This window comes from Dipodomys merriami, unplaced genomic scaffold (assembly GCF_024711535.1).
Source record: "Dipodomys merriami isolate MVZ:Mamm:240054 unplaced genomic scaffold, mDipMer1.0.p SCAF_200, whole genome shotgun sequence".
NCBI classification, from domain to species: Eukaryota; Metazoa; Chordata; class Mammalia; order Rodentia; family Heteromyidae; genus Dipodomys; species Dipodomys merriami.
In genome coordinates, this window is record NW_027203383.1 from 1,897,366 (window position 1) to 1,911,744 (window position 14,379).

The window sequence follows — 14,379 nt, forward strand, 5'->3', positions numbered from 1 at the left end:
GCTGGTCAAGCTCTACTTTCATTGCATACTTGACTCAGCACAGAACGCCTTCAGCTTTACATAGGTAAAGGCGCCCCAGTGTCTGGGGCTGGAGAGAGAAGAGCCACAGCCTCTTCTGCAGCACTCTGGGTGTGGAGCGAGGGACGGAAGGCCTGGGGTCGAACCCTCACCATCCTGAGCTCACACCCCCTGTAAGATGGGCACAAGCCGCTGGCAATGTGGATTATGGAGCAGGAGAACAACACCGCACTAGCTCCCCTTAAACCTCTGTCAGTTTAGGGCTGGGTGTGGGGGTGCATACCTGTAATCCCAGCTACTTGGGAGACAGAGGTAGGGGGATCTTGGACTGTGGTTGGCCTAGACAGGAAAGTCCATGAGAAAGCTTCACTGAGTAATAGACTAAAAGGCAAGCTAAAGACCCAGCAAACATGAGGCCCTAAGTTCAGTCCTCTTCCCATTTTAAAGAAGCTATTAAATGGTTTCTCCATGTCTGCACCATTTGACACTTGCGCAGCAGTGGACGAGGTCCTGGTTCTCGGATTCTGTCTGGTTGGGAAGCCAATCTCATTGTGGTTTGAGTTTGCATTTCCTTAATGAGTAATGGCATTGAGCATCTTTTTCATGTGCTTCTAGCCACGCATGTCTTAGGAGAAATGTTTATTCAAATCTTCGATTCAGTTGATGAAGTCTTGCTGAGGCGCAAGACTTACACGTGTCTGGGTACGAGTCCTCTGCCAGATGTGTGCTCTGCAGATCTGCCCCACTCACCCATTGCTTGTCTTTTCATTCACTCCATGGAGTCCCATTGTCTTCTCTGGTACTGGAAGGCGGGGGCGGGGGGGTCAAACCCAGGCCCTTGTACATGCCATGGGAGAGCTCTGCCACTGTAAGCTGTACCACCAGTTGATACTGTCTCCGCTCCCCCTCCCAGTCCTGGGTCCTGGGGCTTGAACTCAGGGCCTGGGCATTGTCCCTGAGCCTCTCTTTGCTCAAGGCTAATGCTCTACCATTTGAGCCACAGCACTACTTCTGGCTTTTTCTGTTTATGTGACACTGAGAACTTCATACATGCCAGGCAAGCATTCTACCACTAAGCCACCTTCCCAGCCCCTCAGTAGTATCTTTGGATGCTCTAGAATTTTACTTTTTTTTTTTTTTTTTGGTTCGTCATGGGTCTTGAACTCTGGGCCTGGGTGCTGTCCCTCAGCTCTTCAGCTCAAGGCCAGCCCTCTACTACTTGAGCCACAGCACAACTTCTGGTTTTCTGGTGGTTAATTAGAGATAAGAGTCTCATGGATGTTCCTACTGGGCTGGCTTTGAACTCTGATCCTCAGGTCTCAGCCTCCTGAGTAGCTAAGATTACAGGGGTGAGCTGGGGTACCCGGAGAATTTTATGTTTTTGATGAGCTCCTTCTAAATTTTATGTTTTTGATGAGCTTCTTCTAAAGGACAAGCTTTTCTTGTCATATCTACGCCATCTTTGAAGTTTATAGTTCTAGATGCCCAAATACTCTCTTTTGTTGTCTTGTGCACATTTTATTGGTGCCTTTAAGTCCTTGATCCATTCTGAGGTAGTTTTTTTGTAGGGCATGAGAGGAGAGTCAGCCTCCAACTTTCTGATGATCTAACTTGTCCCATATGGCTCGATCCATCCCTGACCTTTCCCGGCCTTCAGTGAGAGGCCAGCCTTTTCCCAGGGTCATTTTGAAGTCAGAGTGAAAGGGTCCCACCTTTGTTCTTTCTCAAGTTGGTTGTGCACTTTTGCAATTCCATGTACATGTTTGGATCCTCTTAATTTTCCAAAACAAGCCTGTTCATCATTTCTTTCATGATCACTTTTATAGTTTTCAATCTCCTGATCCATGAACTTGAGCTCTTTCTGACTCATGATCTTCTGTCTCCAGCACAAAGTACCTGGGATCATTAGCTTATACAAAGAAAAGGTTTTATTCTTTTGCCTTAGTGTTTCTAGAAAGCTCTGGTCCAGGCTGTCTTTCTGGCAGGGGGGGATTCTCCCTTCCCTCCACGCCTCTTCAAGCTTTTGTCCCAGGAAGGACAATGGACTCTATGTGGGCAGAAAGTTAGGCAATGTTTTTTCCCTTCTGTCCTCAAATGATTTCCATGATGTGAAAGGCAGCCAGTGTCATCTCAAACAGGAAAGCAGTGTTTCTCTTCTCTGCGGGCCAGGAACTGTGTGTGTTTATGTCACCTCACTTGTGTGTGTTTTAAATTATTATTTATGTCTTTAGTTCTTAGAAGTATTCAGCTTTGAACTTAGGCCTGGAGATTATCTTTTTTATGTTTTTCAGTAAAGTTACATTTCACACAGGGTGCCAGTGGCTCACACTTGTAATCCTATATACTCCGGAGGCTGAGATCTGAGGACTCCAGTTCAAAGCCAGCCCAGGAAGAAAAGTCCATGAGTCATATCTTTAATTAACCACCCAAAAGTTGGAAGTAGAGCTCAAGTGGTAGAATATCAGTCTTGAACACAAAGCTTAGGGACAGTGCCCAGACCTTGAGTTCAAGCCCTAGGACTGGCACAACCCCCCCCCCAAAAAAAACAAAAACAAAAACAAAAACAAAAAACAGAACATTTTCCATTCCAGCTCCTGAATTGGACCCTTGCCTCAGAGTTTTCAATAGTGTCTGTGGCCGAGGCTGAGGTTCTCTGCTCAGGAGGGGCCGTGGGGTATGGACCGGCCTGCCCAGCTGCTGAGTGTCATTCTGAGTGATTGGTTTTGAGGCCTGCCCCTGTGCTTTCGATTTGTGTGTGGTCTGAACCAAGGGAACAAGTCACTTAGCGCTTTCCAAGGGCCTGGCACCTGTGGGCGTGGTAGTAAGTAGCCCACATAGACACCCACTTCCCATTGGGTAACAGGGTTGGGTGAGGATCTTTTAAGATGGAGGCTAAAGAAACATGAGCCAGGTGCCAGTGGCTCACACCTGTAATACTAGCTACTCAGTAGACTGCGATAATGACAATTGCAGTTCAAAGCCTAGGCAGGAAAGTCTGTAAGATTCTTATCTTTTGGCACCCAGCCAAAAGGCAGAAGTGGAGCTGTGGTTCAAGTGGTAGAGCACCAGCCTTAAGTGAAAAAAGCTAAGTTTAAGCACCAGTCCGTGTACACACACACACACACACACACACACACACACACACAGAGTTAAAAAACTTGACCAGTAGGGAGTGAGTCACAGGAGACAGAACCCCTAAAACATTTGGGCCTTGCCCTGGTGAAGCTTAGCACTGTTCTGTGGTTCCTTCCAGGCTGACGCATGCCACGCCTATCAGATCATCCACCGAAATGGGATTCCGGATGAGCAGATCATTGTGATGATGTATGACGACATTGCCAACTCGGAAGAGTAAGTGGGGCGCGCACTGTGAGCTTGCTGTGGGGTTGGAAACCATCTCAGCATCCGAACTCCAGGGACTGTAGATGGCTGATGCTGGGAGAAGGCGGGCCTCGTGTTGATCGCTATGTCTTGGGGATGGGAGGTTTCATGGCATAGGAAATGCGGGGGAGGCGCCACTAGGCTTGGCCAGGGGCCCAGGGCCTGTGCCCAGCAGAAGCTTGTTTGTGTGTAGTAATCTCCTAATGCCATCTTCACGTTTGTTTTTTTTTAAGTCAGATATGGGGCTTGAACTCAGTGCCTGGGCGCTGTCCTGAGCTCTTTTGCTCAAGGCTAGTGCTCTATCACGTTGAATCACAGTGCCACCTCCAGTTTTCTGGTGGTTACTTGCGAGAGAAGAATGTCACACAGTTTTCTGCCCAGGCTGGGCTTTGAACTGTGATCCCCAGATCACAGTTCCCTCTGAGTAGCTGGGATTATAGGTATGAGCCGCTGGCACCCAGCCCCTCAGTTGCTTTTTGGTTGTGCATTTTAGTGTGCAAAGGTTCCCTTGACCTCTCAGCACAGCACTAAGTTTAACCGTTCTATCCCCTGATCACGAGGTCTCTGCTGAGGTTCTGGGAGGGAGCAGGTCCTGAGATCAAATCCGGGTTCTCCCAGAATTAGTCCTACAGCTTTAGTGCTGTCAGTTGTTTCCTAAGCAAGTATTTCCCCCCTTTCCAGTACTGGCTATTTATGTGTGCACGCACACACACACACACATGCTAATATTGGGGCTTGAAGTCAGCACCTGGGTGATGGCCCTTAGCTTTTTCTGCTCAAAGGTAGCACTCTCCCACTTGATCCACAGCCCCCTGCCAGCTCTTCGGTGGTTAATAGGCAGTGAGTCTCATGGACTTGTCTTTCCAGGCTGGCTTTGATCCATGCTCCTCAGACCCCAGCCTCCTGAGTAGCTAGGATGAGTACTGGAGAATGAACTCGGAGCCCCACTCATGCTAGGCAAGCACTTGAGTCATGCCCCAGTCCTTTTGTTTTTGCCGGGAGCCCACGATTCATGGATTTACCCCATGTGGTTTTGACTAAACATTGCCAAAAAGCTATTTTTCCCGCCACGTGCAGCGGGCATCTGAGCTTGCACGGGGAGGGGTCAGGCCTGTGTCACTGACAGCTGTGTGTAAACACAGCACAGCTGTGCTGCTGAGCGTGGGCAGCTGTGTGTAAACACAACACAGCCGTCCTGTTCAGCGTGTCCTTGTCCTTCCTGCCTCCCCAAAACCAACGGTACTCAAAAAGGGGGTGCCGGAGTAGGCGGTCAGAGAAGTCCTCCACACGGCTGTTTGGGTTTGTCCCTCCTCCGCGGGGCGTGTGTGGAAGAGACACTGGGGAGCTCTGCACCCAAGCTGTGTCTTTTCATTCTCAGCAACCCGACCCCGGGCGTCGTGATCAACAGGCCCAATGGCACAGACGTGTACAAGGGCGTGCTGAAGGACTACACCGGAGAGGTGAGCCCCCGCCGGCCCCGCCTTTGTGTCCATTCCATTGGTCATTTCCCCCTCTCTCGTATTTGTAGACTCAGAACCTTGCTACTCGGATTTTTGGTCAGTGTTTCATGTTTATTTGTACTGGGGCTTGCACTCCTGGCCTAGACACTGACTGTCCCTTAGCTTTTTTTGTTCAAGACTGAGGCACTGCTACTTAGCCATATACCTCGACTTTCAGCTTTTTGGGTGGTTAATTGGAGATAAAAATCTTTTGGAGGGTCTGGGAAGGTGGCTCAGTGGTAGAGTGCTTGCCTTGCATGCATAAGGCCCTGGGTTCGATTCCTCAGCACCACATAAGCAGAAAAAGCTAGAAGTGGCGCTGTGGCTCAAGTGGTAGAGCGCTAGCCTTGAGCTGAAGAGCTGAGGGACAGCGCCCAGGCCCAGAGTTCAGGCCCCAGGAACAAGAAAAAAAAAAAAAGAAATCTTTTGGATTTTTCTGCCTGGGCTGGCTTTGAACTAGGATCCTCCAATCTCTACTGCCTGAGTAGCTAGGATTACAGGCATGAGCCACTGGTGTCTACCTAGTGTTTGATGTTTAGATTTGGATTTTTGGTTGTGGAGTGAATTAGTATTTTGTGAGGGGGGACAAGCTAGGGATAGAACCCAGAGCCTCTCCTATTCTAGGTAAGCAATGTACTATAAGTTACATCCCCAACCCTTTTTTTTTTTTTTTTTTTTTTGCTGGTTTCGGGGGCTTGAACTCAGGGCCTGCGCAGTGTCCCTGAGCCTCCATGCTGGTGCTCTACCACTTGTGCCACAGCAACATTTCTGGCCTTTTCTGTTTATATGGTACTAAGAAATTGAACCCAGGGCTTCAGGAATGCTAGGCAAACACTCTACCACTAAGCCACATTCCCAGCCCATAGCCCCATTATTTTTTTTTAAAAGCAGTGTCTCCCTGTATAGGCCAAACTGGTTTCAAATTCCTGGCCTCAAGCAGTGGAGGGCTATTAGTACCCATTACCCCCGGATGAATTATAAGAGCTTTGAAAGAAAAGAGAGAAGTTAAAAAGAGAAACTGCTCATAATACATTGACCTTACTGAATTTTAGTTTCTAGCCTTGGCATACTTTAAGCCAGGTAATACAGTTCCTTCCATGACAACCTGATTTCTTTTTTTTTGGAAGGGGGGGAGGGTCATTTGTGGGGCTTCAACTCAGGGCCTAGGTGCTGTCCCTGAGCTCTTCCATTCAAGGCCAGTGCTCTACCACTTGAGCCACAGTGCCACTTCCAGTTTTCTGGTGGTTAATTGGAGATAAGAATCTCACAGAGGGCTGGGACTGTGGCTTAGTGGTAGAATGCTTGCCTAGAATGCATCAAGCTCTGAGTTTGATTCCTCAGTACCCACATACACAGAAAAAACCGTAAATGGTGCTGTGGCTAAAGTGGTAGAGTGCTAGATTTGAGCAAAAGAAGCTCAGGAACAGTGCTCAGGCCCTGAGTTCAAGCCCCAGGACTGGCAAAAAAAAAAAAAAAAGTCTCACAGACTTTTCTGCAGGCTGGCTTTGAACTGTGATCCTCAGACCTCAGCCTCCTGAGTAACTAGGATTACAGGCGTGAGCCACCAGCGCCCGGCTAGCTCTCTCTTTTTTAAAATCTCTCTCTCTCTCTCTCTCTCTCTCTCTCTCTCTCTCTCTCTCTCTCTCTCTCTCTCTCTCTCTCTCTCTCTCTCTCTCTCTCTCTCTCTCTCTCTCTCTCTCTCTCTCTCTCTCTCTCTCTCTCTCTCTCTCTCTCTCTCTCTCTCTCTCTCTCTTCTTTTGAGGTATTGTTTGTGGTTAACCAGTTTTCTCAGCCCCAGTCCGGGTGTGAAATAGTTCAGGGTTTTCCTGAACTTCTAAGACTTCTTATCTTCTTACCAGTTGATGGAGACTGACAAGTATTTAACAACACCACAGTGTCTTTATACTCAAGATATCTTAATCTTAGGAGCACTTATCTTTGTGATAAACTTTCATCCAAAATTTATTATTACTTTGTTTTACTTCATATTAAAAAATTTAAATATAATTAAGTTGAATATGTCATCTATGTAATATAACTGCTTCCTTTTTTAAAAAATAAATACCAGGCTTGAGCTCAAGAACTGAACTTGGCTTTTTGGCTTATATTTGGTGCTCTACCACTTGAACCATATCTCTATCCCAATTTTTTTTCTAGTTAATTGGAGATTGAGTCTCATGAACTTTTCTGCCTAGGATGGCTTTTTTTTTGGCCAGTCGTGTGGCCTGAACTCTGGACCTGGGCGCTGTCCCTCAGCTCTTCAACTCAGGACTAGTGCTCTACCACTTGAGCCACAGTGCCACTTTTTTCTGCTTATGTGGTGCTGAGGAATCAAACCCAGGGCCTCATGCATGCAAGGCAAGCGCTCTACCACTAAGCTACCTTCCCAGACCCCTAGGATGGCTTTGGACTGTAATCTTCCAGGTCTTAGTTTCCTGAATAGCTAGTATTACAGGAAGGAGCCATTAGTGCCTGGCAAAAGTCTGCTTCCTCTCTCTCTTTCCCTCTCTCTCTCTGTCTCTGTCTCTCTCTCTCTCTCTTTGGTGGTAGTATTATATTCAGCGCCTTGTACAAGAGGCAGGAATTTACATGGTACCATTTTGGATGGTTGTTTTTACATTGTCCTTTTTTTTTTTGTCAGTTGTGGGGCTTGAACTCTGAGCCTGGGCGCTGACCCTCAACTCTTGAGCTCAAGGCTAGTGCTCTACCACTTGAGCCACATGCACCACTTCCTGTTTTCTGGTGGTTTATTGGAGATAAGAGTCTTGCAGACTTCCCTGCCCAGGCTGGCTTTGAACTGTGATCCTCAGATCTCAGCCTCCTGAGTGGCCACGGGCACCAGGCTTTTTTTGTTGTTGTCCTTTTTTGGCATTGTTTTTTAGTATGAAGGCCTTGAGCTCTCTCTCACCTGGCTTTTGCTTTCAAGGCTGTTGCTCTACCCCTTCAGCCTCAGCTCCACTTCCCTCTTTTTGCTGGTTAATTGGAGATTAGATTGTCATGGATTTTTCTGCTGGAGCTGGCTTCAAACCGTGGTCCTCAGTTCTCAGTCTCCTGAATAGCTAAAATTACAGGTGTGAGCTACCAGCACCCAGCTTGTGTTGTATTTATATTTATTTATTTATTTTTGCCAGCCCCGGGGCTTGAACTCAAGGCCTGGGCACTGTCCCTGAGCTTTTTGCTCAAGGCTGGCGCTCTACCACTTGAACCACAGCACCACTTTGGGCTTTTTGTGTTTATGTGGTACTGAGGAATTGAACCTAGGCTTCATGAATGCAAGGCAAGCACTTTACCACATCTTCATTCCCAGCCCCTTGTATTGATGGAATATAAATTTCATAAAATCCCCTCTTAAGCACACCGAATGTGCTCAGGACTCAGCGTCTGAGGCAGCAGCTGTGTGTACCGGGTGGCCCACAGCTCCTGGTCTGCCTCCTTCTTTGTGGTCTGAGGGCTTTACCTCTTCCCCTGTGGGTTCCCCAGCTGCCTGTATCTTGGGGTGTCTTCATGGTGCTCAGGAAGGAATGGCAGACTTGCTGAGTTGTCATCTCAGAGCTGGGAATTGTCTGGGGGTTACACACAGGATCCAGGAGCTCCACCCTGCCCGGGGTCCTCCCTGGCTCCCAGGGCTTGCTCCAAAGCTTGGACGTGTGTGGCAGGAAGCCTGGGGAGGAAGCAGAGTCTCGTCGGATTTTGACTTCTGGGTTTCTTATAGGATGTAACCCCCCAAAACTTCCTTGCCGTGCTGAGGGGTGATGCAGAAGCCGTGAAGGGCAGAGGATCTGGGAAAGTCCTGCAGAGGTAACGTCTACTTTATGGACATGGAGTGCTCTCAGTAAGCTAGAACCCCGGAAACCTGTAAACCGATGTCATTCTTTGCTCCTGATCACCTGAGAAGTGACAGCATGGGGCTGTCCTCACCCGGGAGAGGATGGACAGGGGGAAGTGTCCATGGTAAATCCTGACAGCCCATTTCAAATTAGCCCTGTGATCCGGTGTCCCTTACCATTTCTTTTTTTTTTTTTTGCTGGGCCTGGGTGCTGTCTCTGAGGTCTTTGTGCTCAAGGCTAGTGCTCTACCACTTGAGCCACAGTGCCACTTCTGGTTTTTGTTTTTGAGTGGTTTATTGGAGATAGGAGTCTCACAGGGACTTTTCTGCTCTGGCTGGCTTCAGGTCGTGATCTTCAGATCTCAGCCTCCTGAGTAGCTGGGATTACAGTGAGCCACCTGTGCCTGGTGACTATCATCTCATTGTTTTTGTCATTTGTGGCTTGTGGCACTGGTGTGTCCCTACCCTGGGGGGCACAGTGAGGCAGATGTGAGTTCCCACGGGTTAGTCAGGTTGTGGGGTCCCAACTTGTTGTCAGCCTGTGCCCTGATCCCAGGTCAGCCTCCCAAGAAGGCTAAAGATCATGTTGAAGAACACTCACCCAGTGTTTCCCCCGCTGGCAGTGGGTAGGTGCTTATCTGTGCTTATCTCTTAGCCTGTCTCCTTTAGGCTGGAAGCAGGCTTGCAGGAGTCAGAGCCGAGGTGGAGCCCACACAGGGTGCACTGACTTCTGGTGACTTACTGTGGCCAGGGAGGCGAGCTCTCTGAGGGATCCATGGGAGGGGTGGTAGGGGCATTGGAGGGTGGGGCCTACGGGAGGCCGTGGGGTGCCAGGCACCGACTTCTCGGGGCGATCTGGTTGCAGACGGTGGCTCTCATGGGACTCCACAATCCCACTCACACCAGCGTGTGCTCAGGTCACCGACTGCCAGGTGATGGGGCCACCTTGCCAAGGCCCCTTCGTTCCAGCTGTCCTTCGGATTTGAGGGGTTCGGGATGGGTTGTGGTTCAGAGTAACCTTTGGAGCCAGAGGAAGGGGGCGGCACCAGCCTTCTCCGTGATCCTCACATATCCTCTTCACTTTTGGGTGAAGAAAACTCTTCAGAGCTGGGTGCCGGTGCCTCACACCTATAATCCTAGCCACTCAGGAGGCTGAGATTTGAGGATTGCGTTTCAAAGCCAGCTGGGCAGGAAAGTCCAGTTATTTCCAATTAACCACCAGAAAACCAGAAGTGGCGCTGTAGCTCAAGTGGTAGAGTGCTAGCCTTGAGCTGAAGAGCTGAGGGACAGCGCCCAGGCCCAGAGTTCAGGCCCCACGACCGACAAAAAATAAATAAATGGAAAAAGAAAAAAGAAAGGAAACCCTTCAGAAAAAAAAGGCAATGGAACTAGACCCAGAGGCTGCCCTCTCCGTTCTCATTCTCTGCTCCTTGTCTCTGCAGTGGACCCCGGGACCATGTGTTCGTTTACTTCACTGACCATGGTGCTACGGGATTACTGGTTTTTCCTAACGACGATGTGAGTTTTTTCTAACCGTGTTGATCTTTGGGCTTTTTGGTGCCAGGGATTAAATATGGGCTGTAACACATATTAGGTAAATCTTCACATATTGCCATTATGTCCCCCAATTTTGTTTTTTTTTCGTAGCTTTCTTAGTAAGTGGATAAGATGACGCCTGTGGTGTGTGTATTCAAACATCTCACCAGGCTGGGTTTGTTGTGGCACTGGGCTTGGGGACAGGTATGCCAGTGGACAGTCCATCCAAGGATGGCTCTTCTGGTTCTTCATTTCCTGTCGTGGGGCCATAGCTGTCCAGGGACCAGATGTGTCGGTGTAGACCCAGTAGAAATGAGTGTGTGAACACGCATGGACCAGCGTGCTGTCTCCCCTTCTAATGAGTGGACGAGACTCAGGGGCTTTGGCTGGGCTGTCCTATGAATTGAGTTTGCCTCTAAGGACAAGTGAAAGGGGATTTATGAAGTGTGGGTGGGTGAGACACAGCAGGTGGCTTCTTTTAGCGAGTTGATCTCAACTGCATGTCCCTCCTTTTCAGCTTCATGTCAAGGACCTGAACGACACCATTCATTATATGCACAAACACAAAATGTACCAGAAGGTAATGTCGGCCTGGGTGGGGGGGGAGGGGGAAATCTGCCAGCAGAGCTCACAGCGTGTGTACCTGGCCCCGGACTGGCTGGACGGGTTTTCTAGAAAGGGATCCTCCGGTCAGCTTTGATTAACCATGTATAGGCACTGGCCATTTGATGGAGTTCAGAGAGAGCTTGGGAGGCGTGGAGTGTGAATCAGCCCCAGGTGAGAGCTGGGGTGGGAAGCCTGGGAGCGGCTGCAGGTCTGGGAGCCACACCTTCATGCTGTTCCCAGGACTATCCTGTTTCAGGGGAACACTCATCATTGTGTGCACTCTGGAACTCTCCCCTGTCTGGCACCCTTGAGAGGCTGCCCTGGGGGGGACACAATGGAGATCCAGAAGATGGGGTGCCCTGCGGTTTTCCTCTTTGGAAGGAGGATCAGCAGCGGTGGCTGGCGAAACTCGTTCTCTTCCATCTTTCCTCACGTCACCTGCTAAATCATTTACTCCATTAGCGATCCATACATGGCACGCCTTGTCAAATGGCTTCCGTGGCCTCTGGCAGCAGCCTCTTCTAGCAGCAAGGTCTCCCAAATGCCAGAGTAGAAAGGCTCCAGAAGCACGGGTAGAGGGGGCAGCAGAGCCCCAGGGGCCTTTGCCTGACAGGGCAGGCGCTCACGTGACTCCTCTGCCCCGCAGATGGTGTTCTACATCGAAGCCTGTGAGTCTGGCTCCATGATGAACCACCTGCCTCACGACATCAATGGTAGGTAGGGGAGCCTTGAACTGGGATCCTCTGATCTCTGCCTCCAAAGAAGTGAAGGTTGTAGACCTGAAACCACTGTGCTGGCTTCCCTAACCTGAGGGCTTGGTGGACAGCAGGGATGGAAGAGCCCAGCTTCAAATGTAGTTCCAGGCTGGGAGACAAGGCACAACTCGAAGGCACCTTTAATTCCTCGTAGTTTATGCGACGACCGCCGCCAACCCCAACGAGTCGTCCTATGCCTGCTACTACGACGACGCGAGGGGCACGTACCTGGGCGACTGGTACAGCGTCAACTGGATGGAGGACTCGGACGTGGTGAGCCCTCGGCGGGGGCCCCTCACTGCGGGCTCTCCAGGCTCCCGGCCTCTGGACATGTCCGTGTGTTCCTTCTTGCAGGAGGACCTGACCAAAGAGACGCTCCACAGGCAGTACCAGCTGGTGAAGTCCCACACCAACACCAGCCACGTCATGCAGTACGGAAACAAGGTGAGCGAGGCCCTGCACGCTTCTGTTCCTCCACCCACCTGGGGCACGGCTTGGTGCAGAAAAATGGGATCCAGGTGTGTGAATGGCTGAGGCTTAGAAGGGGCGCGGCCTCGCACGGCCAGTCCAGAGGTCCTGGGGGGCTCTCGTCAGGCCCCACTGGGTTCAAACTTGCAGACTTCGATTGAGTAAGAGACAGAATCTCTCTGAACCTACCTGATTCCTGGTGAGAACCATAGCTTCCCTGTTGCTAGGTGCATAAGAGGAAGGCATGTGGGAGAAGCGTGCATGCTCTGAGTGTATCACACCCCTCAGCTTCCTGCAGAGGGGCTGGGCCCACACCTGAACTATGCATTCATTCATTCATTCTCTCTCTCTCTCCTCAGTCCATCTCCTCCATGAAGCTGATGCAGTTTCAGGGCGTGAAGCACAGAGCCAGTTCCCCCATCTCTCTGCCTCCAGTCACACGCCTGGACCTCACCCCAAGCCCCGAGGTGCCCATGGCGATCATGAAGAGGAGGCTGATGGCCACCAACGATTGGGAGCAGTCTCGGCGGCTGGTCAAGCAGATCCAGCAGCATCTGGATGTAAGTGTGGTGGAAGGCTCTTCCCGGGCACTGTGCCAGCCGCTGCCCTGGGTGGAGTAGAAGCCAGTGGGCAATGCAGTGCTCATCCTCATCCTTTCTTAGTAAACCTGACCTTGACTTCGTCAGGTAAAGACTGGGAGCCGTCTCTCGTGTGGCCTTCCAGGTGGCCGTGGCATGTGCCTTCCCCTCTTTTGCAACCTTGTTGCTTGTACAGTATTTGTATTTGCTGTTTGTTGACGAATCCAGTCCACAAGCCGGACTCTGGGGGCTCACAAGTATCATCCAAGCTGCTCAGGAAGCTGAGATGTCAGGATCACAGTCTGAAGCCAGTCCAGGTAGACAACTCTGGGAGTGTCTTCTTTTTCACCAGCAAAAAGCTGAAAGTAGAGGCATGGATTCAGTGGTAGATCACCAGCTGTGAGTGAAAGGGCTGAGTGAGAGAATGAGGCTCTGTGTTCAAGCCCTCTTATCAGAGCACATGCACATGTGTGCGTGCCTGCGCGCGCGCACACACACACACACACGTACGTGCGTGTGCACACATATCTAATCCATAAAGCACTTCTGCTACCTTAAGACAGTGATGATCGCAGCTGGAAGTCCCTGCTGAGGTTCCCGGGTAATCCTACTGACCACCGAGCCTGTTTGTTGGTTTAGAATTGTAGAGTTAGTTTCAAACCACATCTGTGCAGACACTGGCGTGGCAGGAGGTCATCTGTCCTTTCCATCCCCACGGCCCTGGATTAGCACTGGTTCATAAGTGACACTGACACAGGGCACTGGAGTATGGACGGCCCGGACTATCTACGAGGGATTTCAAATTCCACGTGTTGGTTTCAAATGAGCATCCGTCATTATCCCAAGTGCCACACCCCAGGAGTGACTGCCTGGTTTGCCAGGACGTGCTTCAAGCTGGTGTCCGACACCACAGTCCTCATGCGTTTTCGTTTTCGGTCGGGGGCCTCCTGACCCGTCGTTCTTGGTCCCAGAGGGCTTTGTTCTTGGTGGGTTGGGTCTGCTGATATTACTGCATGCAACATTGAAATGGCACAGAAAGGCACCTTGTCCTTAACCTTCTAAGAGTTCATAGCCATGGAACCCTGGTTTTCTTGGTTGGCTTTAACAGCAGCATGACTCATGCAGGGTTTCTTTTTCTTTCTTTTTTTTTAGGGGGGGAGGGGGGTCAGTCGTGGGGCTTGAACTCTGGGCCTGGGCGCTGTCCCTCAGCTCCTCAGCTCAAGGCTAGTGCTCTACCACTTGAGCCATAGCACCACTTCTGGCTTTTTCTGTTTATGTGGTGCATGAGAGCATCATGCAAGGCAAACACTCTTACCACTGAGCCACCTTCTCAGCCCCTCACAAAGGGTTTCTTTAGTGTCTGCTACAAATTCAAAAATGCTTCCCAAAGCTGGGTGCCGGTGCTTATGCCTGCAATTGTAGCTATTCACAAGGCTGAGATATGAGGGTTAGAAGCCAGCTCAGGCAGGAAAGAATGAGACTCTCATCTCCAGTTAACCTTTGCACCCATTTTTATGCAAAATAATCACTTTTAACAAAGAAATCCTAGATTTAAAATCACTCATTCAGAAATAACCAAAAGAAACTCATTTTGGTTGTATGTGGCGTTGCACACCTGTAATCCCAGTCCTGAGGATACTGAAGCAGGATCTCGAGTTTGAGGCCAGCTTGGGCTACATGGTGAGATCTTATCTTGAAACAACAACAACAAA

General features: G+C 50.0%; 1 protein-coding gene across 1 annotated transcript in view; it reads left to right on the forward strand.

The window, feature by feature from the left end:
• Positions 1-14,379, forward strand: part of LOC138833124 (legumain-like) — a 31,257-nt gene that overhangs the window by 12,015 nt on the left and 4,863 nt on the right. The window contains exons 3-11 of the mRNA XM_070031470.1: positions 3,272-3,369; positions 4,778-4,859; positions 8,611-8,696; positions 10,167-10,242; positions 10,778-10,840; positions 11,513-11,579; positions 11,776-11,894; positions 11,976-12,065; positions 12,449-12,649. Coding sequence (XP_069887571.1) covers positions 3,272-3,369; positions 4,778-4,859; positions 8,611-8,696; positions 10,167-10,242; positions 10,778-10,840; positions 11,513-11,579; positions 11,776-11,894; positions 11,976-12,065; positions 12,449-12,649 — 882 coding nt within the window. The remainder of the gene's footprint in view (positions 1-3,271; positions 3,370-4,777; positions 4,860-8,610; positions 8,697-10,166; positions 10,243-10,777; positions 10,841-11,512; positions 11,580-11,775; positions 11,895-11,975; positions 12,066-12,448; positions 12,650-14,379) is intronic.